This window comes from Hemiscyllium ocellatum, chromosome 37, assembly GCF_020745735.1.
Source record: "Hemiscyllium ocellatum isolate sHemOce1 chromosome 37, sHemOce1.pat.X.cur, whole genome shotgun sequence".
NCBI lineage: Eukaryota > Metazoa > Chordata > Chondrichthyes > Orectolobiformes > Hemiscylliidae > Hemiscyllium > Hemiscyllium ocellatum.
The window spans coordinates 21,137,444-21,152,607 of record NC_083437.1 but is presented as its reverse complement, the minus strand read 5'-3'; the positions used below and the strand labels follow the sequence as shown (position 1 = coordinate 21,152,607).

General features: G+C 39.3%; 1 protein-coding gene across 5 annotated transcripts in view; it reads left to right on the top strand.

The window, feature by feature from the left end:
- The window catches only part of atp13a2 (ATPase cation transporting 13A2), a 100,997-nt gene extending 86,401 nt beyond the window's left edge, over window positions 1-14,596 (top strand). For all 5 annotated transcript variants that reach the window (XM_060852331.1, XM_060852330.1, XM_060852332.1 and 2 more), the window contains exons 24-29: window positions 1,077-1,229; window positions 1,538-1,634; window positions 2,370-2,593; window positions 5,609-5,754; window positions 9,308-9,480; window positions 12,588-14,596. In XM_060852331.1, coding sequence (XP_060708314.1) covers window positions 1,077-1,229; window positions 1,538-1,634; window positions 2,370-2,593; window positions 5,609-5,754; window positions 9,308-9,480; window positions 12,588-12,758 — 964 coding nt within the window. In that variant the 3' untranslated portion in view covers window positions 12,759-14,596. The remainder of the gene's footprint in view (window positions 1-1,076; window positions 1,230-1,537; window positions 1,635-2,369; window positions 2,594-5,608; window positions 5,755-9,307; window positions 9,481-12,587) is intronic.
- Window positions 14,597-15,164: the final 568 nt, after the last annotated feature.

The following is a 15,164-nucleotide window of genomic DNA, read 5'->3' as shown; positions in this document are numbered from 1 at the left end:
CTAGTTGGAGGCATAGGCTGAAAAATGTTAGATGTAGTTAATCCAGACAAATGTGAGGTGATGCATTTTGGAAGGTCAAGTACAGGTGGAAATTATACAGTGAATGGTAGAAACCTTAGGAATGTTGATATGCAGAGGGATCTGGGTGTGCAAATCCATAGATCACTGAAGGTGATAGCGCAGGTAGATAAGATGGTAAGCATGCTGTAAGCATCTTTTACTTTATTTGGAAAGGGTCGTATAAGGATAAACAAGACATCCTGCAGTTTTACAGTTCTAGTCACCACACTGCTAGAAGGATGTGGATGCTTTGGAGAGGATACAGAAAAGATTTACCACAATGTTCCCTGGTATGGGAGGTTTTAGCTGTGAGAAAAGGTTGGCTAGACTGGGTTTGTTTTCACTGGAACGCAGGAGGTTGAGGAGTGACCTAATAGAAGTTTATTAGATTATGAATTGGGGGTGGGGGTGGAGGCGGAGTTTAAAAGATGTGTGAGGCAAGGTTTTCACCATAAAGGTGATGAGTGCCTGGAACCCACTGCCAGAGGAGATGGTGGAAGCAACATTCAAGAAACACTTGGACAACTACATGAATAGGAAGGGAATAGAGGGATATAGATCCTGTCAGTGAAAACAGTTTTAGTATGGAAGAGCAAACTGTCGATGCAGGCTTGGAGGACTGAAGGGCCTGTTCCCCTGTGCTGTATTCTTTGTTCATGCCAGAGGATCATCCTGTGAACTTTCCATTCTGAAACAGTTTGCAGCTGTGGGATGAATAAGTATTCTCATCTTGAAATTCTGGGGAGAATGACTGTTGCAGTGGGATTTCCAAACCGATTCCTTGACTGCTTCATTTTGTGTTGTATAACTGTAGTGGCCCACAGTAGAATCTATGAAGCATGTTACCACTAATTGTTAACATTGTAACGTGGTTTCATGAAGATTGAAGTTCAAGTAGCTGGTTATAAAATTCTAGATATGTCATCTTGTACTTTGTGGTTTGATTCTTAAACAGTTATGTGTATTTCTTTGTAACATCGTAAATTCCTGATTTTATGTTCATTCTGTTTCTCCAGATACAATGTAGGAATGTGTGGAGATGGAGCCAATGATTGTGGGGCTTTAAAAGCTGCAGATGCAGGAATTTCGCTCTCAGAAGCTGAGGCTTCAGTGGCATCCCCGTTCACTTCAAAAATAGATAACATTGAGTGTGTCCCAATGGTCATTCAGTGAGTTTCTTGATAGTTTACTCTAATGGAATTTATTGTGAGGTGCCACTCTGCTTGCAATTATCACCAATCTTGAAAGAGTATGTGCGAGCAAAACATAGGCCAGGGCACTAACTAGTGCTGCTAACTACTGTTACCATACTGCTTGTGTCAATCCTGGAGTCACTGCACAATAACTGTTACTGTCTGTTCTTGGGACCTTAGCTGTCCGTATCTTCACACATTGAATCATTTTATATTTGCCTATTCAAAGTACGATGCCCTTCTTCCAGTTCCAGTGTAAAACAAGCTTGCTTCATCCTTTTCAGGGAAGGACGAGCCTCTCTTGTCACATCTTTTGGAGTTTTCAAATACATGGCCATGTACAGCATGATCCAGTTTGTTTCTGTGTTAATATTATACACAGTAAGTATACAAATACTGTATAGTGGATTTATGTATACTGTACACTGAGAGGTTTGCTTAGCTTATTTCCTTGTGAACAAATTGTCCACAGTGAGAATTAGAAAGAAGCTAGGTGGTACAGGTGGTTGATTAGTACTGGGCCCTGTACGTTGGAGGGGATGGGATTTATTCCCAAGACTGCCCACCTGCTCATGGCTGTTTCACTGTGAGAAGATGGTGCACACATTACACCAGGGAACAGGAAATCAGACAACTCCTTTATACCTGCACATAGTTATGGAACAGCGAAAACTTGAAACTACAGACAACTCGTTGTTTAGTCTAGTAAGAATTATTTGATGTGGAGAGACTCCATAGAAGATAGGTTAAAAACAAGGAACAGTTCCCTCTAAATTGCTTTACCTGTCTGTTTCTGAAGACATTGGTTCATTCTCTTTCATGTTTGTCAGGTGTGTCTCCCAGTGCCTTGCCTAGTTGACTATTCTCCCAGGTCTGATCATTTTCTGCTCTGACATTTACCACATCTGACCACATACAGTCAATGTGGCAACTCCTGACCTACAAGATGAGCATGCAGCAAAGACCAATCATACTGATCATAGTTTTTAAGATTTTCTTTCTTTAATAATGGTGTTCAGTCTCCTCAATCATTTGGTTTCAATTGTGACTATTATACTTTTTTTTAAAAGTTCTAATTCTGTTCAAAAGTGATTTAAAGAAAAAATTTAAATGCAGATCAACTCTAACTTGGGTGATTGGCAGTACCTGTACTTTGACCTGGTTATCACTACAACTGTGGCTGTCCTTATGGGTCGAACGGGGCCTGCGAAAGAGCTTGTGGCACAAAGGCCTGTGGGAAGTCTGATCAATGTTTCAATCCTTGGCAGCCTGCTCTTACAGACCTTGTTGGTCATACTGATTCAGGTCCTCACCTACACAGTCACTACTGCTCAGAGCTGGTAAGTCTGTCACTTTTAATTCCTGATCTATAGCTATTCTCTTGAAGATATTGCATTTAAAATGTACTAAATTGACACAATGAAATAGTAAGCCATAAAGAATATTCCAAAGTTTTGTGTTTCTCTGTTTGGGACTCACTTAAATGACAGATCCAGTGGCATCCCAGGGTTAATGAGGAGGTTGGTGGGGGGGAATTTATCTGAAATTTTCACTTCTGGGTATTTGCTTTGGAGGTGTGTATGAATTTTCAAGTAGGGCAAGGACAAGTTGTCCTGTGACTTTTCCAGATATGGCATAATTTCACTGTTAGATTTCAGAGATACCAGAGGGTAGCTGGTGCCACTGATTTACTTTAGCAAGGTCAACAACACTGGGAGAAACCTTATTGTTTCAGTCTGAAAGTTTGTGCGCTATAGGATAAATAGAGGTGCAAAATCCTCAACATGCTGGATTTGGAAAAGTTAACTTTTTTTTTCTTCTCTGCATATGCTGCCAGACTTGCTAAGTTTCTCCAGCACTTACTGTTACATTTTAGGCAAGTCTGCATCATCTACATTGAAAAAAGAAATAGAGAGTACAAAGCCAATTTGTTCCAATAAATGTGAAGGGTGAAACAAATAAATCCAGCAAACCTCCTATATCAAGGGCCATACAGGATTGAGTGAAAAGAAAAAGGGAGGCTTATGGTAGGTACTGAGGTCTCAAAACAGCATTAAAGGAAATATAGAATGTGCAAGGGGAACTTAAAAAGTAAATTAGGAAAGCATAAGGGCATGAAAGGATAATGACAGGTACAGGAAAATCCTAAGTTGTTTTACAAGTACATTTAAGGGTAAAAGAATAATTAGGGAAAGTTGGGCCCATTTAAGGAGTGCAATGATAGTGTGAGGAGCAGAGGAAGTAGGGTGTGAAATACATAAATTATGTTGGTGTTCACAACTGAGCAGGATGATGAGAGAATTGAAATGGGAGAAGAGGATGGTGATACAGTTGAAGAAATCAACATGGGGGGGAGGTTCTGAGTTGTCTAGCAAGCTTAAAAGTAGACAAATCTCCAGGGCTGGATAAAATATCACTCAGTCAGTTGAGTGAGGCAAGAGAGGAATTAGCAGGTGCACTGGCAGTAATTTTCAGTTCCTCTTTGGCCTCATGAGAGATGCTAGAGAACTGAAGGACAGCCACGTAGTAGTTATTCAATAAGGGAAGAAGGGATAACCAGGAAACTGCGGGTTAATCAGTCTAAACTGAGCCATGGTGGACTATTGGAAGCCAGGCTGAGGGTCAAATTAATCTGCACATGGATAGAAAGAGATTAATCAAGAACAGTCAACTTGATTTTGTTAAGGGATATTATGTCTGACCAACTTGATTGACATTTTTGATGAAGTGAGAATTTTGATGCAGAAAATGCAGGTGATGTCATCTTGGATTTCAGCGATGGTCCTGCATGCGGGACCAATATTAAGGAGCCCGTGGATCTAAGAGAATTTGGCTCACTGGATCCAGGGATTGGCTGAGAAGTAGGAACTAGAAGTTGATGGTCAAGGGGTTTTTTGTGATTGGAAGCCTGTGGCCACAGGGATTAATGTTGGGTCCCTTTTTATATATGAATGCTTTAAGATGAATGTAGGAAGGTTAATATAGCAACACCAGACCTACAAGATGAGCGTGCAGCAAAGACCACCGATCATAGTTTTTAAGCTTTTCTTCCTTTAAGAGAGGGGTTCAGTTTCTTCAATCATTTGGTTTCAATTGTGGCTATTATATTAATTTTAAAAGTTCTAATTCTGTTCTAAGATGATTTAAAGAAACACATTAAATGCAGATCAACTCTAACTTTTTTTGACTGGAAGCCTATGTCCACAGGGATTAATGTTGGGTCCCTTTTTATATATGAATGATTTAGATGAATGTAGGAAGGCCAGAGTAGCAGGTACAGACAAAAACAATGGTGGGGTGACAAATATTGAGGAGAATAGCCTTAGATTACAGGATAGAGATGGGCTGGTCATAGACAAATGGAATTCAGTCTATAGTGTGAGGTGATGGACTTGAGCAAAACTAACAAGGTAAAGAAATTCATGAATGGTAGGATCCTGAAAGCTCAGAGGAACCTTGATTTGTATATCCACCAGTCCCATAAGGTAGGAGGGCAGGTAGATGAAGTGGCTAAGAAAGCATTTGGTATATGTGCCTTTATTAGCTGAGCCATGGTTGATGTGTAGGAAGGATATGCTAAAATTGTATAAAACATTAATTAGGCCACAGCTTGAGTGTAGTGTACAGTACTGGGATCCACATTACAGGAGTGATGCGATTACACTGAAGAGGGTGCACAAGAGATTTACTCGCATGTTTTAGTTATGAAGAGAGATTGGATAGACTGGAGTGTTTAACTTGGGGCACAGGAGACTGAAAGGGGACATGATTGAGATGTATAAAATGATGAAGAGCATAGTTAAGGTAGACAAGAAGTAACTTTCTTGGTGCAAGAATCAATGATCAGCATAGGTTTAAGTTAAGGAGCAGGAAGTTTAGAGGGGATGTAAGGAAATCTTTCATCCAGAAGGTGGTGGGAATTCGGAATTCACTGCCTGCAAGGATGGTAAAAGCAGAAACCCTCAAAATTCTACTTAAATGTTTAAATGTGCACTGGGCCAAATGCTGGGAATGGGATTAGAATAGTTAGGTGCTTGTTTTGACCAGTACAGACTTGAAGGTCTTTTTCTGTTACTCTAGAATCTGTGTGTAAGAGTAGTTGGTTAGTATTCAGTGGTGATTAGAATCAACAAGTGCATTTGGAGATGAGGTACAATAACATTATTAAAAACAGCTGTTGGCATTCCTGTGTTTTCTGGTATTTGTATTCATTTCTTGTCTTGGCATAAGTGGTGAAAGTAGAGTTAGATCCATGGGTCCACATTCCTAATTCCACCTAAAACCTTGCAGTGTAGCAGATTGCATTGCTTTGTCCAAATGATGTTACATGGATTTGTTTTTTTTTGTTTCTTAAGGTTTGTTCCTGTAAATGGCAGTACTTCTAACAAACTCCCAAACTACGAAAACACTGCTTTATTCTGTGTGTCTGGGTTCCAGTACCTCATCCTGGCAACGGTACTTTCCAAGGGTCATCCCTTCCGCAAACCTCTCTATTCTAATGGTACTTGCCTCTTTACTAAGTGTTGAAGCTACAAATAGTTTATATCCCATAGGGTTGTAAAAATTATGATTTTAAAAGCATTGTAAATTCTACACCTTGAGAGTTTTTAATATTTTCTGCATATATACCATAATATTGAGTAAAAGTCCAGGTAATTGTTTGGTTCCCTTGTCTGATAGCACTTCCTGCCATAAAATATGCAAGACCAGATTGAAGCTGCCACTTTCCATGATGCCTGGCCACTGACTGACAATCTGATGTTTAGGAATTTGTAAGAGGAATAAACTTTAGCAAAAGCTGTTTTCATACAGCTGGTACACTAGCATCAGCTGACAATATAGAAAAATGGTGAGGTATGTCCACATAAATAAGAACATAAGAACTAGGAGCAGGAGTAGGCCATTTGGCCCTTCGAGCCTGTTCCACCATTCAATATGATCTTTTTGTGGCCTGACCTCCACTTAGCTGCCCTCTCACCATAACCCTTAATTCCTTTACCGTTCAGAAAAGTATCTATTTTAACTTTTAAAAACATTAAATGACGAAGCCTCAACGATTTCACTGGGCATGCAATTCCACAGATTCACGACCCTCTGGGTGAAGCAGTTCCTTCTCAATTCGGTCCTAATTCTGCTCCCCCTAATTTTCAGGCTGTGCCCTCTTGTCCGAGTTTCACCCACCAGTGGAAGCATCCTCACTACTTCTAACTAATCTATTCCCTTCATAATTTTATATCTTTCTCTAAGATCCCCCCCATTGTTCTAAATTCCAAAGAATATAATCCCAATTTACTCATTGTCTCCTCCTAAGCCAACCCCCTCAATTCCAGAATCAACTTAGTGAACATCCTCTGTACCCCATCCAGTGCCAGTACACCCTTTCTCAAGTAAGGAGACCAAAACTGCACACATACTCCAGGTGTGGCCTCACCAGCACCCCATACAGCTGCTGTATAACCTCCCTGCTTTTAAATTCAATCCCTTTAGCAACGAAGGACAAAATTCCATTTGCCTTCTTAATTATCTGTTGCACCTGCAGATCAACCTCCTGTGATTCATGCACATGAACACCCCAGCTCCCTTTGCTTAGCAGCATGCTGCAATTTTTTACCATTAAAATAATAGTCCTTTTTACTGTAATTCCTACCAAAATGATGAATTCATGTTTATTAATATTGTATTCCATCTGCCAGACCTTTGCCCACTCACTTAAAGTATCAATGTCCCTCTGCAAAGTTTCGCAGTCCTCTGCACATTTTGCTATTCATTTTAGTTCATCCGCAAACTTTGGCACATCACACATGGTCCCCAACTCCAAATCATCTATGTACATTGTGAACATTGATCCTTGAGGTACATCACTAGTTACTGATCACCAACCAGAAAAGCATTCGTTTACCCTCATTCTTTGCTTCCTGTTAATTAACCAATTTTCCATCCATGCTGATGCATTACCTATACTGGCATGCATCTTTTTCTTATGCAGCAACCTTTTGTGCGGCACCTTGTTGAATGCCTTTTGGAAATCTAGATACACCACATCTACTGGGTCCCCATTGTCCATCATGCTATAACGTCTTCACAGAATTCCAGTAGATTAGTTAAGCATGACTTGCCTTTTTTGCTGCATCTGCCCAATGAGACAATTTCTATCTAGATGTCTTGCTATTTCTTCCTTGATATTAGATTTCAAACATTTCCCTACTACAGAAGTTAAGCTAACTGGTCTATAATTCCTCATCTTTTAACTATCTCCTTGTTTTAAACAGAGGTGTCTTTGCTGTTTCCCAATCTGCTGGGACTGCCCCAGAGTCTAGCAAATTCTGGAAAATTGCATTTGCAATTTCTCCCACTATCTCTTTTAATATCATGGGATCCACTCCATTAGGAGATTTGTCTACCTTTTAGCTTCATGAGCTTGCCCAAGTTTCATGATGATGATTGTTACCACGTCCTCACCTACCTTCATCTCCTTGTCAATGACTGGCATTTTACTTGTGTCCTCCACTGTGAAGACCGACACATAATACCTGTTCAATGCTTTGGTCATTTCCTCATATCCCATTACTGAATCCCCCTTCTTATCCTGCAAATGACCAAAGCTAACTGTAGCCACTCGTTTTTTCATTTTATATATTTATACAAACTTTTCCTGTCTGTCTTTATATTCTGAGCTGGTTTACTGTCATAATCTATCTTTCTTTTCTTTATAGCTTTTTTGTGGCTTTCTGTTAACCTTTAAGTTTTTCCAATCTTCTAATTTCATGCTTATTTTGGCCACTTTGTACGCCTTCTGTTTCAGTTTGATAGCTTCCTTTGTTTCCTGAGACATCCACGGCAGATTGCCCCTTTTCCTACATTCCTTGCTTTTCATTTGAAAATCTGCTTTGAAAGTGTTTGTCAACTGTCCCACCATAAAGCCTTTGCTTTCAGTCTACTTTGGCCAAGTCCTCCCTCATCCTATTGTAGTCTCTTTTGTTTAAGCATAGAACCCTAGTATTGGATTTTATCTCTCACTTTCCATCTTTATTTTAAATTTGACCATGCTGTGATCACTCCTTCCAAGAGGATCCCAAACTACGAGATCATTGATTATTTCTGTCTTATTACACAAGGCCAGATCTAGGATAGCTTGCTCCCTTGTCAGTTCTATTACATACTGTTCAAGAAAACTATTGTGGATACATTCGATGAACTCCTCTTCAAGGCTACCCTGACCAACCTGGTTTGTCCAATTGCCATGTAAATTAAAATCCCCTATGATAATTGCTGTACCATTTTTACAGGCATTAGTGTTTTCTTATTGCCTGCCTCAATGTGATATTTAAATCCAAGTGTTCTACGTAAACCAGCTGCATTACAATGGATGTATTCTCTTATCTGGACCAGTCACACACGTACTTTGGCTATAAGAGCAGGTCATGGTCTCAGAATTCTGCAGTAGCTCACTACCTTATCCCCAAAGCCTGTCTACCATCTACAAGGGCTAAGTCAGGAGTGTGATAAGAAGCTCCAATAACACTCAGCACTATTCAACACAAAGCAGCCTGCTGAGAAGCACCATATCTAACTCTGTAAAGATTCATTCCCTCTACCAATGCACAGTGGCTGCAATGTGGTCCACATACAAGATGCACTGCAGCAACTCGTCAAGTCTCCTTCAATTTAATCTCCCAAACCCAAGACCCATATTATCTGGAACAAGGGCAGCAGATGAATGGGAGTATCATGTCATGTAAACCACATAGTAATTGCTGTGCTGTTGCTGAGTCAAAATCATTGAACTCCCTTCGGAACAGCAATGTGGATTTACCAAACGTTCAAAAGGATGGCTAGTTTCTATTGTTTCAAGAATAATCAAAACACACTCTCATCTCAGAATAAATTAATTCCCTGATACTGTATCCATGTAGATCAATTCACTAAATGTAAAGTTTTGTTTTAATGTGTTGTATAAGTAATTTTTAAGAAGTTTTACTATTGTAATGTGTAAATCCAAGTTGTATTGTGTGCTGTACTGAAATGCCTGACACCACTCTGCAATTTTCTTTCAGTGTTGTTCCTGCTTTCTTTGATTCTGCTCTATGCTCTGATGGTGTTTCTGACACTTTATCCACTCCAATTCATCCGCCAGATTTTGCAGCTGATGCTTATCACTGATGTGAAATTTAAATTTTTGCTGTTGGGATTTGCAGCATTACACTTTGTCACTTCTCTTCTATTTGAGGTAAGAAACGGCTCTAAAGCTAGAGTATTTTAAACCTTATGCTACTCAACTAACCGCCTCTCTCCACGAAGACATTGTAGAAGTGACCACTGCTCAGTCATGGTGGAGACAAAGTCGTGTTTTCACACTGAAGATGCCTCCATCGTATTAGAAATGTTGAATTTTACAGTACTTGGGAGGCCATTATGCCCAGTGTCAGTACTGGCTCCCAAAAAAGTTATCCAATTTGTCCCATTCTCTAGTCCTATCTCCATAGCCCTCTAAATTAATCACTTTTAAATGTACATCCGGCTCTCTTTTGAATTTTCCTATAGAATCTGCCTTCATCACTCTCCTAAGCAGCACATTCCAAATCTTAACAGGTCTTGAGTAATGAAGTTTGTCCTCATCTCACTCCCAGATCTATTGCTGACAATCTTGACATACCAACTAGTGGAAATAGAATATCTTTATGTACCCTGTCAAAATTATTCATATTTTTGATCACCTGTATAGGGTCACCTCTCATCTTCTATGCTCCAAGGAGAATAAGCCTTTTCATTCTACAGGTAGTTCTTCTATAACGTGTGCTTAATCAGTATGAATTGACTATAACGTAATTGAATTGTGGATGTTGTTCGCATGAGGCGAAATTTCTGCTGAATGGGTATAGTGAGTTTTCCATAGCACGATCTTCTATAGTACAATATTAAAGAAGAATACAATTGTCACATTACAGCAAAATGGCCTGTATCTAAAATTCCTCATTCCTGATATCATTCAATAAAACTCCTTTGCACCTTCTCCAGAGGTTTTTAAGGTTCTTTCTTAAATAAGATGCCCAAAATTGAACACAGGATTCCAAATGAGGTCTGACCAATGATTTGTAGAAGTGTAGCATACTTCCTTGTTTATATATTCTATGCCTTTATTTATAAACCCAAGGATTCTATAAGCCACCTTAACTGTTTCAACTTGCCTGACCATCTTCAGAGAATTACGTACTTGAACCCCAAGACCCGTCTGCTCCTATACTTTCCTCAAAGTTATGCCATTGAGTGTGTATTGTTTCTCCATGTTTCTTCTTCTAAAATACATTACCTCTCATTTTCTCTGCATTGAAACTAATTTGTCAGGTGTTTGCCCATTTGGCCAACTTATCAATGTCCCTCTAATTCACTTGGGTCATCCTCACAATTCACTATTGTCCCTTAGTATCATCTGGTTGTGTGAGACTGTTAGCGTGCTAAATGGTGCAGACCTAGCAATTCATAACTGGGCATCCACGAGCTCTGTAGACCAAACATAGAATTATATTTGACAATTTGTCACCTAATCACCCAGCATATCCCTGATTCTAACATTAACGTAAAGCTGGGAAATCAACTCTGGCTCAATGAAGAGTGCAGAAGGGCATGCAAGGGGCACCACAAGCATTCATAAAAATGAGTGTCAACTCTATGAAGGTACAGCACATGACAACTAACACAAACGGTAGAAGAACTAGGAGCAGGAGTAGCCATCTGGCCCTTCGAGCCTGCTCCACCATTCAATATGATCATGGGTGATCTTTTTGTGGTTTCAGGTCCACTTACCCACCCAATCACCATAACCCTTAATTCCTTTACTGTTCAAAAAAGTAACTATCACAGCTTTAAAACCATTCAATGATGAAGCCTCAACAACGTCACTGGGCAGGGAATTCCACAGATTCACAACCCTCTAGGTGAAGAAGTTCCTTCTCAAATCAGTCCTAAATCTGCTCTCTCCAATTTTCAGGCTATGCCCTCTTGTCCTAGTTTCACCCGCCAGTGGAAACATCCTCACTACTTCCATCTTAACTATTCCCTTCATAATTTTGTTTCTAGAAGATACCCCTCATTCTTCTAAATTCCAATGAATATAATCCCAGTCTACTCAGCGTCTCCTCCTACGCCAACTCCCTCAACTCTGGAATCAATCTAGTGAACATCCTCTACACCCCCTCCAGTGCCAGTACACCTTTCTCGAGTAAGGAGACCAAAATTGCACACATACTCCAGGTGTGGCCTCACCAGCACCGTGTACAGCTGCAAAATAACCTCCCTGCTTTTAAACTAAATCTCTTCAGCAATGAAGGACAAAATTCCACTTGCTGTTTTAATTACCTGTTGCACCTGCGGGCCAACTTTTTGTGATTCATGCTCAAGTATACCCAGGTTCCTGTGTATAGAGCATGCTGCAATTTTTTTACCATTTAAATGATGGTCCTTTTCACTGTTATTCCTGCCAAAATGGATGAATTAACATTTATTAATATTGTATTCCATCTACCAGACCTTTGCCCACTCAAAGTATTTATGTTCCTCTGCAAAGTTTCACAGTCCTCTGTACACTTTGCACTACCACTCATCTTAGTGTCTTCCACAAACTTTGACACCCTATATGTGATCCTCATCTCCAAAGCAACAGGTGAAAGAGCTAAGTGACCCCACAAACAATGGATTGGATCTAAGCTCTGCAGTCCTGCGAAATCCACTTGTAAATAATTGTGAATATTTGTTTTAAAAAGTCACGAGTTTTTTTCCTTCATTAATTCCCTTCACTGCAATGCAGTGAATGCAGTGGTAGCAGTGTGTACAAGACGCACTACAATATAAGACTCCTTGGATAGCACATTCCATACCTATGATCTGTGCTACCTAGAAGGACAGAAGCTGCAGATGCATGAGAATATTACCACCTGCAAATTACCTTGAAGTCTGTCATTATTCTTTATGTTGAACTAAATTGTTTTTCCTTAATTGTCAATGTGTCAAAATGCTAGAACTCCCTTCCCAAAAATTATAAGTGTCCCTACATTCCAATGACTGCAGTAGTTCAGGAAGGCAGTCTACCATCACTTCCTCCAGGGTGCTTCGGGGTAGGCAATAATGAAAAGAATCGGGGATGAAATTAACTAATTCTTTTGGTATTATGGCACAGCATCTATGAGTTTGGCCACCACACGTTCCACAGGATGCCCTTCGGATTTATTTACTGGACTGATGCAGATCAGAAACCAAAGCTAAATCACAATCTTGACTATGGATCAGTTTGTGAATTTAATCAACGATTAACAGCATTTAACAATTTTCTTCTTATTTCAGAGAGTTATAGACAGCGGTTTACTAAACCAGTGCTTACGGCCGTTGTGCAAGAAAAAATCCTCCAGAAAACTATACAAGAGACTCGAGAAAGAACTTTGCCAAAATTCTGCATGGCCTCCTCTCAATGAAGTTATATATGCTGAATCAGGAAGAGTCGAATACATTAAATAACACATTCTACAGACGTAGACAAAGGGAAAAAGGCCAGTTTCTAACAGAAAAAGAAGTCACTAAAGCTATGAATTTATGCATCTGGAAACAAGTCTGAAATTTTATAGCCTTTTCCATATTCCTTGGGAGGAAAAATGTATGGTAGATTTTGAATGGACCAAGCCAGAATTTCCCCTTTTGAATACCATACCCCTATATGACATAGGGAACTGTACCAACTCCAGGAAAAATCAGCTGTTTCTTGACACCCAAAGACTTTTTTTTAAAAGCATCTAGTTTCCTCAGATTGTGGGAAACAGTTCTTCAAATTGCCTCTAGTAAATTATTGCATTATTTATTTATATTATGCTTTAAAAGTATTTTTAACCAAAAAAGTGGTGGGGAAAATAAAGCTTGGGATCCAACATGTAGTGTATGGGTGGGTAGGTAAATGTCTGAAGGCCTGGTTGGAAAGTTGTATTGTAATTCCAGATGGGTTAACCTCATCCATCTGGGTATTACTTCATAAACTTGTGGATGAATGATTGAAGCTAATCTTGGAGTGTTTTCCAAGCTTTTAAAAAAAATCTCCAATCTATATTTCCTCTCCTTTCATCTTGCAAATGAAGTCTCATCAAAAGTATTGTTCCATAGGTGCTTGTAGCCTTCTCGCACTTAATTAGTAACTATTTCACATTTTTTCTTTTTGGTATCCTGAGAGGGGGGGGGGGGGGTTGGATATGTTTCTTCTCTTGATCCTACCATTACCCAAGAATTCTTAAAGCAGTTGGAATGCTTGATTTTACCCACTTCCTGTAGCCCAGGATGTTAAGGCTGATTAGTTTCCTAACATCAGACCAAAGATTAAACCTGGGCCAAGTAATTATTTATTTTTTGAGCTTTTAGGTGAATAATGTATGCTGACTGTAGAGACACCTAGGTTCTTGCTGAATGAATTCAACTGTAAAATAGATGATAAATACCAACTCAAATTATGTTTTTAAAACCATTGATTACTGCATTATGATGTAAATTAAGTGCTCCCATTTATAGCATAGTAGTTTAATTAGGTTTGAACAGAAATACCCAATTTTTAAAAAATGGATCTCTAATTCTGGATTTAAAATGCTGCTTTTTGCAAAACACCATAGCAAAGATGATCAACAAAAATGTAATCATTGCTCTAGAAAACAAGTTGTAATTCATTTAACTTTATTCATAGTGTTATGGACTGGAATACGTTCAAGCACATTGATTAGATGAGGCTCATTTGGCAGTGAGCAGCATCACAGGCTTCATTTTTCACTGTAGTCTGTTACATTCACAATGGGAAAGTGATCATCACCATTGGCAGCACTAACTGGCGCACAAGAGAAAACCTGAAAACTAATGATTTCCAAAAACAATGTTTCACTTTAAAAGCGAACCATACTCCACAGATATTGAATGTGGCTTTCTGCTGGAATATTTTACCTGTCAAAGAGCTATTATTGACACTAGCTATATATGCAATGTAGTTGTTACTTGGGGGCTGGTTTTGCAACAGGTAAGGCCTAATCTTCTTTGGCTGCTTGTGTGTAAATGGTATTCCTCTTTCAGGTTTTGTACTTCACTTTGGGAATGATCCTGATCCACACTCTGCTGCATCTGACCAGTGTATACATGTAGAATATTTTTTGACTTGTACAAAAAACTATTTTGTATTAGTTTTTTAAAACAAGGTGGAGATTATGTACAGTTTACAGGATTTTTATAAGTGCTCTTACATTTTACAAAGAGCATGCTTGCCATGTAAATGCTTTGTCAAACTGTACATGATTATACATAAAGATTTTATTTCTGTGCCTCACCTATGTCATTGAAAATCCTCTTGCTGGTATATAGTATCTGGCCACTTCCATTATGTTTCTTATACTTGTTATAAATCACATCTTTGTTAACATGACCTAGGTTAGATTCCCTACAATGTGGAAACAGGCTCTTCAGCTCAACTAGTCCACACCAACCCTCCGAAGAGTAACCCACCCAGAAAGACCCATTTTCCCTCTGACTGACTGACTAATGCACCTAACACTATGGGCAATTTAGCATGGCCAATCCACTTGACTTGCACATCTTTGGACTGAGAGAGGAAACTGGAGCACCTGGAGGAAACCCACGCAGACGCTCACTCAAGGCAATCGAACCTAGGACCTTTGGTGCTGTGAGGCAGCAGTGCTAACCACTGAGCCGCCCTGCAAATTTGTGGTTTTAGCCTTACCTCAACTAAATTTCAACTAGCAATCTAGCCTTCATTCTTCCCTCCTTCACATAATAAATCTTTGATCAAGCTTTTGATCACTCACCCTAATGTAACACTTAGTGTAAAGAGAAAAATAGATGTGCAACATGTAGTGTAGGATATTTTCCTTGATTGAAATAGCATTC